This window comes from Pelodiscus sinensis, chromosome 11, assembly GCF_052426305.1.
Source record: "Pelodiscus sinensis isolate ZL-2025 chromosome 11, ASM5242630v1, whole genome shotgun sequence".
Classification (NCBI taxonomy): Eukaryota; Metazoa; Chordata; order Testudines; family Trionychidae; genus Pelodiscus; species Pelodiscus sinensis.
The window spans coordinates 19,993,175-20,004,120 of record NC_143062.1 but is presented as its reverse complement, the minus strand read 5'-3'; the positions used below and the strand labels follow the sequence as shown (position 1 = coordinate 20,004,120).

The following is a 10,946-nucleotide window of genomic DNA, read 5'->3' as shown; positions in this document are numbered from 1 at the left end:
ATTTCAAAATTAGGGTTGTGTAGGCAGCGCCAAATTTCAAATTAAGCTACGCAATTTGCATAGCTCAAACTGCATAGCTTATTTCAAGGTACATGCTACTGTGTAGATGTACCCAAGTGATCTAGACCCTCTCCAATCCCATTCCACCCCACATACTCCCATGAAACTGCTCTCACCCAAAGTCTCTAGGGACCTCTTAGCCAAAATGCAGAACCATTATTCCTGCCAGATTGTCCTTCAACTAGCAGCCTCCTTCAAAACCATTGGCCATGTACCTCTTCTTGAAATCTTGTTCTCTTCTGTGTTCCATGAATGTCTTCTCCCAGCTCCCCTCCTAACTCTAACCATTCCTTGTGTGTCTTAAGAAGAGACTCCTCACCTCCACCTCTCTAGTTAGCTGTGGGTGTTCCCCAGAGCTCTGCCCTTGGCCCTCTTTGCCTTTGTTCTGGGTAATCTCATCTGCAAACACAAATTCAGTTGTCATCTTTGTGCTGCTGACTCATGGATCTACCTCTCTGCTCCTGCCCTGTCTCCTCTGAAATCCTAGCCTGTCTCTGTCATCACCTTGTGACTCTCTAACTCTCCACAGCTAAAACCAAGTTCTTGACTTCCTCCCTGCTGCCTCTTTTCTTACTCATGGAGAACACGTTACCATCTAATCTGACCTCATGTACAGCACAAACCAGGGACTCACTTGTATTTGACTAATGCATCTTCCAGAAAGGGGTAGTCTGGATTTGTAAAACATCAAGGCTGTGTCTACATTGGCGTGATCTTGTGCAAAAGCGCCTGCTTTTGTGCAAAAACTTGCTGCCTGTCTACACTGACCGCGAGTTCTTGCGCAAGTACACTGACGTTCTAATGTATGAAATCAGTGCTTCTTGTGCAAGAACTCTGATGCTCCTGCTTAGAAATAAGCCCTCTTGCGCAACTGTTCTTGCACAAGAGGCCAGTGTAGACAAGCAACATGAATTTCTTGCACAAGAAAGCCCTATGGTTAAAATGGCCATCAGAGCTTTCTTGCGCAAGAGAGCATCTACACTGGCATGGATGCTTTTGCGCACAAGCACATCTCTTGCACAAACGCACATGCCAGTGTAGACGCTCTCTTCTGGAAGAGTTCTTGCGCAAGATCATGCCAGCGTAGAGAGATTAAGAATCCACCACTCACTCTGTTAATCCCCTGGCTCCCTATTTCTCATATGTTTGGAGTCAGCTTCCAGCCAACGGTTCTTGTTCTGCCTTTCTCTGCTAGGTTAAAGAGCCCTTTTGTGCCCAGTATTTTCTCCCAGGAAAGTGTTTATATACCTGAATCAAGTCATCTCTCAACCAGGCAGCTCCCCCAGGCAAGTCATTTGTGTGGCTCTTTTCTATATTCTCTACAATTGTTCAACATCCTTTTTTGAAGTGTGACCCTCAGAACTGGACACATTGTTCCAGGATGGGTGTCACCAATGCCAGATTCCCAGTAAAATCCCCTCCTTGTTCCTATTGGCTCCTCTGTTTATATACCCATGGCTTACACTGGCCTGTACTGCCACAGCAATGGTTTGTCCCCATGACTACATTACCAGCACCCAAGTCATTTGTCTCTCTGACAGCCCCTAATTCACATGCAGGGGGCTAGTGTGATGGTAGAATGAGCAAAGATGCAGGGCCCAAACTGGCAGCCCCTGGGGCAGGCTGGGATTAATGTTGCTCTGGGCTGGGACAAAACAGGCTGCAGCAGCTCCCAAGGCATTTGCCATACATGGCCCACCATGGTCTAGGTGGGCGTGGGTGCCACAGTATGATGGGAGGGGCAGGCTCTCTTGCAGCTGGAGGGGAGTCTCTCACTTTGGCTCAGAGGGGAGCACTTTCCCTCAGCTGCAATTCTCCACCACAGCCAAGTTGGAACGATTATCTTGAGTTGCCCCAGGCCATGGAGCTGAGGCCCAGTCAGTCTCACCTCCCTCAGAGCAGCAGCCTCATCACATAGCAGCCAGCACATGTGGCTGAAAAATGGCAGCAGCCCTAAGACAATGGGAAGGAGCAAGAGCTGGTAATGGGACCCAGCAGCAGGATGGTGCTTGGATGATACCGTGGGGTGGATGTGGGGGAAGGCCAGGCCCTTCACACCAACTGGGGCAGGGGCTCTGGTGCTTGGGGTACTGCAGCCCCCCCAGCTTGAACAATAACTGCAACCAAGTGCCTGGCATCCATCACATAGAGGGGGTCACACTTTAGATCCATGGCTTCTAGCACCCCAAGAGAAGAGACTTCTTCATTCCAGCTTCCTCCTTGCCTGTCCCAGCAGGGCCAGGAGCCTCTTGTGAGAACATGTCTATTAGGGTGAGACACAATGGCCCATGTCACACAGAGTATGTCTATGCCACAGTGAAACACCCAGGCTACGTCTACATTGGCCCCTTTTCCGGAAGGGGCATGTTAATTTCAGCGATCGTAGTAGGGAAATCCGCGGGGGATTTAAATATCTCCCGCGGCATTTAAATAAAAATGTCCGCCCCTTTTTTCCGGCTTTTAGAAAAGCCGGAAAAGAGCGTCTACACTGGCCCCGATCCTCCGGAAAAAGCACCCTTTGAAGTAGGAATAAGATCCTCCGGAAAAGGGCGCTTTTCCCGGAGGATCGGGGCCAGTGTAGACGCTCTTTTCCGGCTTTTCTAAAAGCTGGAAAAAAGCGGCGGACATTTTTATTTAAATGCCGCGGGAGATATTTAAATCCCCCGCGGATTTCCCTACTACGATCGCTGAAATTAACATGCCCCTTCCGGAAAAGGGACCAATGTAGACGTAGCCCCATATCTGGCGCGTGTTAGCTGACTTGGGCTAATGGGGCTCAAGCTGTAAGAGAACCCTGGAGTCCTGGCTTCCAGCTTTGACCCCCCCTTACTCCTTATACCGTGGCCTGGGGAGCCTCTGCAGGGATCTGACTGAACAGACCCGAACTGATTAAATAAACACCTTTTAAGAAATAACACCAGTTTATTTAATGAAAAAACTCCAAAAAAAGGGGGGACAGCTCCCCCAATAAAATGTGTCAAATACAACAGGGGTCTCTCCCCAACCCCAGACAATGATCCCAACATGGACAGTGTGCACAAACCAAATGGGAGAGGCACGCACTTAAACACACCAGGGATTATTTACAGTGCCCTGTGTGCCCAGAGGGCAGGCCTAGGCCTCTTCCATCCCTCATGTACTGGAACAGAGTCCTGCTCGTGCAGCTCCAGCATAGATACAGAGCTCCCTGGGGCACCACACAGCTGGGGGGGTGTGGGGAGTTATTTGTGGGGGCACAGAGAGATGGGGACCCCACAGGCTCCCATGGGGATTGGGGTGGCCTAGAATGTTCTGACTCTGGCTATGGAAATGTGTGTTGGGATCACATGGGCCTTGGGCAGCTCCCTTCATCCTTATGCTCCTGGGGCAGCCGGCCCAGTCTGAGGGGATACCAGAGCTTTGGTGTGCCTAGCGTGCATGCTTGGGAGACAATCCATGCCCAGCCCCCAGACCTTGCCTAGGTGCCACCTCCAGCCTGCTGCAGCTGCAAGGCTCAGAGCCCAGGGAGCTCTGGGGAGAGCCAGGACTGAACAGGCCACGTTGAAATGCAAAGGTAGAAAGTGCTGAGCAAACATAAGATTCCTCTGTGGCGCTAGCGCTGGCTGCAGCTCTTTGTGCTTGGGAGACTGCAAGGAGTGAGAGATGCCGGCCTAGGGCAGGCCTGAGCATGGATGGGACAGGCTAGGTCTGCAGGGAACAGCTGGGCTGCTGGGGGTGTTGCAGTGGGGCACCTGCCTGCCATGGCGATTTGACTCAGGACTTCTGGCCCCCAAGCACCAGTTGTTTGGAGCTCGCTACCTGAGACCCTCCAAGGAAGTGGCTCAACCAGATGAGCGACCCACTGCACAGGCAGGAACTGCCTTGGACACTTACTCTGTTGCTTGCAGCACTTCTGCGGCAGCCAGTGGCCGTGGCTCAGGGGCCCTTCTGCAGCCTCCCTGTGACGGCAGGGGAAGCAAAGCGACGACACACTCAGCCAGCAAATAACCATCTTCCTGGGGAAGCTGGGCAGGCCTGTGGGTGCCACCTATCCTAGCCCAATGACTTTCCTTTTCACCCAGTCAGGCCAACATGGAGGGCACTAGGAAATTCATGGGAGGTGGCCTGGCAGGTGGTGCGTGTGTGGGGCTCTGCCTGGCTGCCAGTGACAACTGGCTTTATTGCTAGCAGGTGGCTAGAGGAGATCATCTGGCTTCTCATTGCCCTGCTCCTGTCTGCTGCTCTGAGCCATGAGGGCTGGGTGCCGGTGGGCTCTTTAGGACAGAGTGGGGGTGCCCATTGGCAGAGGCAGTGGCACTCCAGGGGGCAAAGGGAAGAGAGGGAGGCAGTCACTGCCTTCTCTTGATAATTGTAGCACTCAGCTGGGGCCTAGGGTGCCCTGCTCAGGGCCTGCGTGGGCCTCACACTTGGCAAAGGCAGGATCACTGAGCTCAGGACTCAGCAGTGACCAATGGGAGTTCCTGGACCATTCATGCATGGATTGTGGCTCTCTGCCAGACACTCAGGGAGACAAGGGCAGAGCTCCCAGTGAACCTGAGTGGGAAAATCCAACTGTTTAGCAGCTGCCTGACTTGGGGGGGAGGAGGGAAGTGTGAGCAGCTGAGCATAGGATGGGGGAAGGGGGCGGTGAGAAAGCCCAGCCTGCAGAGACAGAGCTGGCTGCTCTGGCACTAGGTTTTGCTGTCCTGGGGCATTGGCTCCATCAGGGATGTGGCAGAGGTGGTGGAGCACTGCTACAACCGGGCCCTGCTGAATTAGGAGTTAGGTCTTGGCAAACTTTTAGGACAGAAAAACAGGAGGGGCCAGGGGGTGGCTATGCACAGCTGGAGGTCCCAGCATGCCCCTACCTGAGGCCTGGCAAGACAGACTCCCCTCCCCCTTCTCCAAATCCCACTCCCCCACCTCCTACTTCATGCTGCCATCAGAGGCTAGAACAGCAGCAGCAGCATCACCACCACCTGCCAGGGCTCTCCACCACTTGTGAGACAAGGGCCCTAGATGCTAGCAAGTGCCCACTAGCTCCAGGTGGGAGCAGACAGTGGTGGAACGGGTCCCCGTGCCCACAGGCTCTGGGCCCTGGCACAGCATTAGTGACCCGGCCAGTGGCTACAGGAGGGGTTGTAGGATGTGGGGGCACAGGCAAGGCCGGAGCCACTAGACAGCTGTGCCAGAGACAAGCCTTCTCATGCACTAAACTAAACTGCTGGGCTTGGCTGTTCAGTGAGTCACACCTGGTCCAAACTGGTGGGGGGAGGGGGAGTGAGTGAGTCTGTGTTTCTCCATTGAATTCAGTCCTTTTAGCCCATCTCTCTGCAGGGGCCAGCAGGGGTCCTTCCTCGCTGGCCACAGGGGTCCAATGCAATGTACGCACGCGCGCTCTCTCTCTCTCGCTCTCTCTCACATGCACACACACGGAAGCGGTCGGTGGCAGCTGGAGACAAAGCTGGTGATGAGGGGGATGGCAGGTTGGCACTGGGGTGCTCTCTCTTCCAGCCCTTCCAGTGCAGAACATACCAACAGTTACACAAGGAGGGCAGGATGTAGGCGAGAGGCTTCCCACTGGCTGAGGGCTTGGCCAGGCTGGCGGGCGCTGCCCAGCCGTGGGGCAAGGAGGGTGCTGTCACGCCGGCTTTGAGCCAAAGAGTCCGACTGGGAAGTGCTTGACATGGGTGGGCCACTGCGCGGCCAGCTGGAAAAACTTGATGTCGCTCCACTCCACTCCGTCAATGGACACTGCGAAGAAACGGGGGAGGTGAGAGCAGGGCCTAGCCGCTGGCTGGTGGTGCAGAGCAGGGCCTGGGGCAGCTAGCCCCTACTGAGCTACACCTCCAAGGTTCCCGTGCCCTCAGCCTGCCTCTGCTACCCCAGCAGGATGGCAAGTGATATTGAACAGACTGGATAATTCCACCTGCCTCCCCAGCACTGGTGCTGTGGGGTGGTGATGAAAGAGCTGCACCACCCCAGCAGTGGCTGCATTTCCACGCTGCACAAGGGTCTTCTGGATTAACAGCTGCCTCACCTCAGAGCTGGGTGCATCTCAGCATCCCTGTGTCCCATCCCACAGGTGGCTGCATCTCAGCGCCAGACAAAGGACCCCTGAGTAAGCCGCCTTGCTCCAGAGATGGCTGCACTGCAGTGGCAGGCCTTACCTTTGAGCATAGTTTGCTGCTGTTTGGCAGAGCAGATTAGCCGGCTGATGCCCTCAATCACCTGGCTCTTGGAATCCACTTCCTTTTCTTTGGGTTTCTTACTCAGAAAGATGGTGGGGACTGGAACGAGAGGCAGGGGAGCCCAGCTTAGCACAGAAGTCAGCATAAGCCTCTCACCAGCATGCTGACGGGAGGGCAGCCGCACAAGAGGCAGGGTGAGGCTAGAACAGCATCCATGCAGCTGGGCCTCGCACTCAGTGCCCAGCCTCTAGGGGCACCAGCAGCTTCTCTGCCCCATGGCAGAAGCTTCAGTGCCGGGAATGGCAGTGGGAGTGTCCCCAGCAGGGTACAATTTGAGCGCTGTTAGAAGCGCCGTGGGGCCTGTAGTCAGCACAGTCTCTCTGAGGGGACCCATGTGGGTACCAGTGGGTCACATTAAGCTCTCAGGGCACTTACAGAGCCTGCACCCCATCGCATGATGGGCCGGGGGCAGTTGAGGCACAGACAGTAGTGATGCCCTCAAGGTCACGCCAAAAGAGTGGAGCCAGAAACGGACCCAGGAGTCCAGGACCCCATCTAGTGCACCCGGAGGTGTTTCTCAGGGCAGTGACTCAGACCTGGCTCCTTTGGCTCACAGCTCAGAGGATAACAGCTGTGGGCTGGGGGGCTGGAAACTGAAGCCGACTGAAGTGGCCTCACCTGTCTCCTTCCTGCTGAGCTCTTCATGTGGGGCAGGCCCCCCACTGCAACAGCAGCCAGGAATTAGCCACTTTCCTGGGCTAGGCCTGGCCAAGTTGCTGCTGGCCCAGCCTGGAGCTGCCAGGAGGACTGTGGAGGGAGAACTAGCCTTGTGGGCCAGACCTTCCAGTTGCCTCCTGTTCTCTTCTGCTGGTCACTCAGCTTCCTCGTCATGTGCTTAGAATCCCACTAACCCCACAAGTGGGAGGCACGGACCTGAAAGGACCTTCCCAAGGAGAAGCCGCCCCCCCCCCCGCCAGGCTCAGGTTCGTTACCCGACCACAGAAGGGGGAGCAGGAACCAATAGCTGGGAGCTGAAGCCAGCCACCTTCACAGTGGAAATAAGGCACCAACATACACAGTGTGGGTGATCGTTCCCCCTGTCTCCAAATCCAGCCTGGCTGCCTCGTGGGCAGGTGCTTTAGTTGAACCCAAGCACCCGGGCTGAGTGCTGGAGGCTCAGGCCTGGGACATCCAGAAGGTCAGGATACATGATCTACTGGCCCCTTCTGGCCTTGGCTCTGCCCAAAAGCTGCTCCCCACTCAAGTACCGGCAGCCTGTGATCGAGCCTCCTGCAAGCGTCAGCCCAGGACCCTGCCAGGGACAAGCCTCACGTATGTTCTGCTTCTCCCCACTGGCCACCGGGAGAAAGGCAACATCCAAGCCAGCCAGTGCCCATTGACACCCACACTCAGCTTCTCCCCGTTCTGCCAGCCTGAGGGCGTCTGACCCTGGGCACCCACCCTTCTTGTTCTTCTCTTTGGTGACAACCGTCATGGCCATGGTCCCCGAGGGCTGGCTCTCCCCGCCGCTGGGCAGCCGCGACACCTGCACCGAGCGGAAGACGCTCTTGAGGGTGTTCTTGGAGCTGGCGTCCCGCTTCTCGCTCTCCTTCCGGCGCTCTGAGGGATGGGCAAGCCAGTAGTCCACCTGCAGGCCAATGACGTCTCCATAGGGGCTGCTGGGAGGCCTGGGGAGAGCAGGGATGCATCAGCAGCAGCTGGGCAGAGCAGGGGTTGGTGCCCAAGGGGCAGGATGGTACCACCCACCTCCCAGAGATGGGGAAACTGAGGCAGAGGAAGTCCCTGCCCAAAGGCCTACAACAAGCCAGTGGCAGAGCTGGAAGGGACCCAGGAGTTCTAGCTCCCACTGCTAGGATAGGGGGGTCCTTCAGAGCAAACTCATCTAAGACTCCTGGGCTGATGTCTCTCTGGCTCTGCGATGAGAGTGGCTGTTACTAAGCTCATAGCCCCGGGACAGGATGGCAGGAGACAGACACAAGCAGTCTAGCAGGTTCCCCCGGCTGCTGCTGACTCCTGCGTGGCTCAGCTCACCCCTAAACCACCCAGGCCTTGTTTTCGCCTGCAGGAACATGGCAGACATTGCTCTGCCCTGCGGGATGCCGAATTGAAGCCCTGCTCACAGGGGCTCATGGTTCCTTATTAATGGCCAGAGGGCAAGGCTGCCTCACCCCACAACAGCAAGCCCACTGCTCATGGACGGCGAGGACGGGGGGGTGGCGCAGATGTCCTTCGCCAGGCCGGAAGAGGAGGGGGGAGACGTGGAGGGAACAGTCAGGCTGATCAGAGGCACATCGTCTCCATCTCCTGCCAAGAGAGCAGAAGGGAAGGTTGGGGGGAGGCAGGGTCCTGGCCATGCCACTCAGATTTATTGCTCCAGGGGAAGACCTCCTGATAATCCACAGAGCACCCCACCCCCACAGGCAGGCACCGCTCCACCAGGCTGGGGCATTTCTCTTCCCGAGCTCCGAGGAGGCCCAAGCACGATCACTGGTGGCTGCTGCTCCCAGGAGCTCCCAGGCCTGCCCCACAGAGGCCCTGTACAGTGCTCTGGGGACACCAGGTTAATGGGTGCCACCCATTGATGCCTCCCTGGGCTGGTTCCACAGCCTGAGTGACTGGAGGTCAGAGACTCCCCTTCAGTGCCTGAGCTCCCGCACTGCATTACTCCCCTCCCCCAGCCTGATTCAGTCCCCAGCCGCCCTGGGGGGTCTGGCAGCTCTCCCTGCCCAGGGGAGCGAGAGGCAAAGGAGGAGCAGCTTAGTGCTAGGGGATCCCAGAGCACAGCCTGGGGTTTGGACAGCTCCCACTGCAGTCAAAGCCCAGCTGGAAGCAGGTCCCATTCAGCTGAGGTTGTGCTGGGGGGAGGGGAGGGGAAGAGGAGGCTAGAAAAAGGGGGGAGAGGGGAGTGTCTCAGCCAGGCCCCCAGGCAAACGTGTTCTTGGCCCTGCTGGCTGTGGTGGAAGCTCTGGGCCTGCCCAGCTCTGCAAGGAGCCTACAAGCAGTTCTGTGAGCTACTGAACTGTGTCGCCGGCCTTGGGACACAGCACCAGCTCTGCAGCTCTGTCCCAGCCGGGGGCCCACAAGGGATGTACCTGAGGCTGCAGGGGAATCTTCGATGAGGCCCACTTTAACCACCTGCAGTGGGGAGAGAGATCAGTCGTTCAGGCTGCACTCGGACAGCCCCTCACCTGCTCCTCCTGGAGATCCGGCTCTATCAGAGCCCCGTGGGAAGGGCTCACATCCCCATTGACACTCCATCAGCTCCACAGAGAAAGCGAGGTGGGCAAGACGCGCATGAGCCTTCACCGGGGCTGCCCCCATCCCAAGCACCAGCCACCCCTGGGACGACAGCAAGTGGGGGATGCCTCTCCTAGCCATCAACCCTGGCTGGTGCCCCAGTGCCCAAAGCTACTGCAACCCCACCCTGGGATGTTGCATTGGGGTGTTTACAATGGCAGGGCATGGAGCCTCCATCACTCCAAGAGTATCTGGCCAATAGTGAGCCCCTCCAGGCAATGGGGGCTGTCCTGCCGCTTTGCTCAGACAGCGTCACCCAGCCAGATGCCCCCGGATCTCTACAGAGCGCCCGGCAGGTACAGCAGAAGCATTATCCAATTTTACAGATGGGGAAACTGGCACAGAGCAGGGACGTACTTGCCCAAGGCATCCAGTGGTAGGGCTGGAAATAGAGCTCAGGACAGTTCTCGACCTGCTGTGTGATAGCAGAGGGCTGGTAGCACTAACTCCAGTCCTCCAAGCAGACCTCTGGAGGACGGACTCAGCAGAGCGGCTCTGATCACTGCTAGTGATTCCCAAGGTTTAAGAGAGGTTTAACCCTCATAGGCCCATGCCCCTGGCATGTTTCTCCTGTGGGCGGCCTGGGCAGAGGCCCTTGGTTTTGGCCGTCCCGGCTCTCTGTGGGAGAACCTCTTGCAGGGAGTCACTGCATTCCCTGCTCATGGGCTCCCCCAGTGGCCAGCCCAGCTCATGTCCCTTGCAGCCGCTGTAGAGAGTCTGAGCAACACAATTCAGCCCCTTTGGGGGTCGGACAATGTTCTCTCCAATCTCTGCCACCCATGTGTGGAACACATTTGTATGTGCACTGCGCCATGTGGGAATGTGCACCACCAATAGAACCAAAACCCTGGCCATGGTGCTCTGCTAATCAGCTGGGCAGCATCTGAATCTCTCCTGAGCAGCCGCGCAAGTGGCAGCTTACATGGTACACTGGGGTCAGAGATGCAATGGGCTTGGCACACCTGGACAGCCAGGCTGCCTGAGAGGTTTTGTTCCTGTGGATCCCACAACAGCACTGGGTCCACATGGACAGAGACCTAGAGAAGCACTGAGAGCTACCTGCTGACCAGGGAGGGGGATTAAACCCCAGAACTGACCAAGGGCTGAGGGCAGGGATTCTCCAGACCCCAGGGCTTAATTTCAGCCTGCTCTAGCTCCAGCACTGCTGGGCTGCAGGCAGGGAGCCCCACCCTGAGTGAGGCAGGGCTCAGCATGGAGGCTCACAATGGGCCTGGCTCCATCTCAGCAGCACAGCAGCATTCCCATGGCCCCATAGAGCTAGATGCCCAAGGGGGCAGCCTTACCCCAATGAAAGGAATGAACTTCTGATAAGAGTCCTCGTCCGGGCTGTGAGGAGAGGAGGAGACAGCTGTTAGAGTCTGCTGGGAGGGGCCAGTG

The 10,946-nt window shown here is 56.9% G+C and overlaps 1 protein-coding gene across 4 annotated transcripts in view; it reads right to left on the bottom strand.

The window, feature by feature from the left end:
• Nucleotides 1–2,962: 2,962 nt before the first annotated feature.
• The window catches only part of PACS1 (phosphofurin acidic cluster sorting protein 1), a 121,056-nt gene continuing 113,072 nt past the window's right edge, over nt 2,963–10,946 (bottom strand). For all 4 annotated transcript variants that reach the window (XM_075938962.2, XM_075938961.2, XM_075938964.2 and 1 more), the window contains exons 19-24: nt 10,853–10,895; nt 9,344–9,386; nt 8,420–8,555; nt 7,692–7,918; nt 6,210–6,329; nt 2,963–5,793 (exon numbers count right to left, since the gene is read on the bottom strand). In XM_075938962.2, the coding sequence (XP_075795077.1) occupies nt 5,681–5,793; nt 6,210–6,329; nt 7,692–7,918; nt 8,420–8,555; nt 9,344–9,386; nt 10,853–10,895 (682 nt within the window). In that variant the 3' untranslated portion in view covers nt 2,963–5,680. The remainder of the gene's footprint in view (nt 5,794–6,209; nt 6,330–7,691; nt 7,919–8,419; nt 8,556–9,343; nt 9,387–10,852; nt 10,896–10,946) is intronic.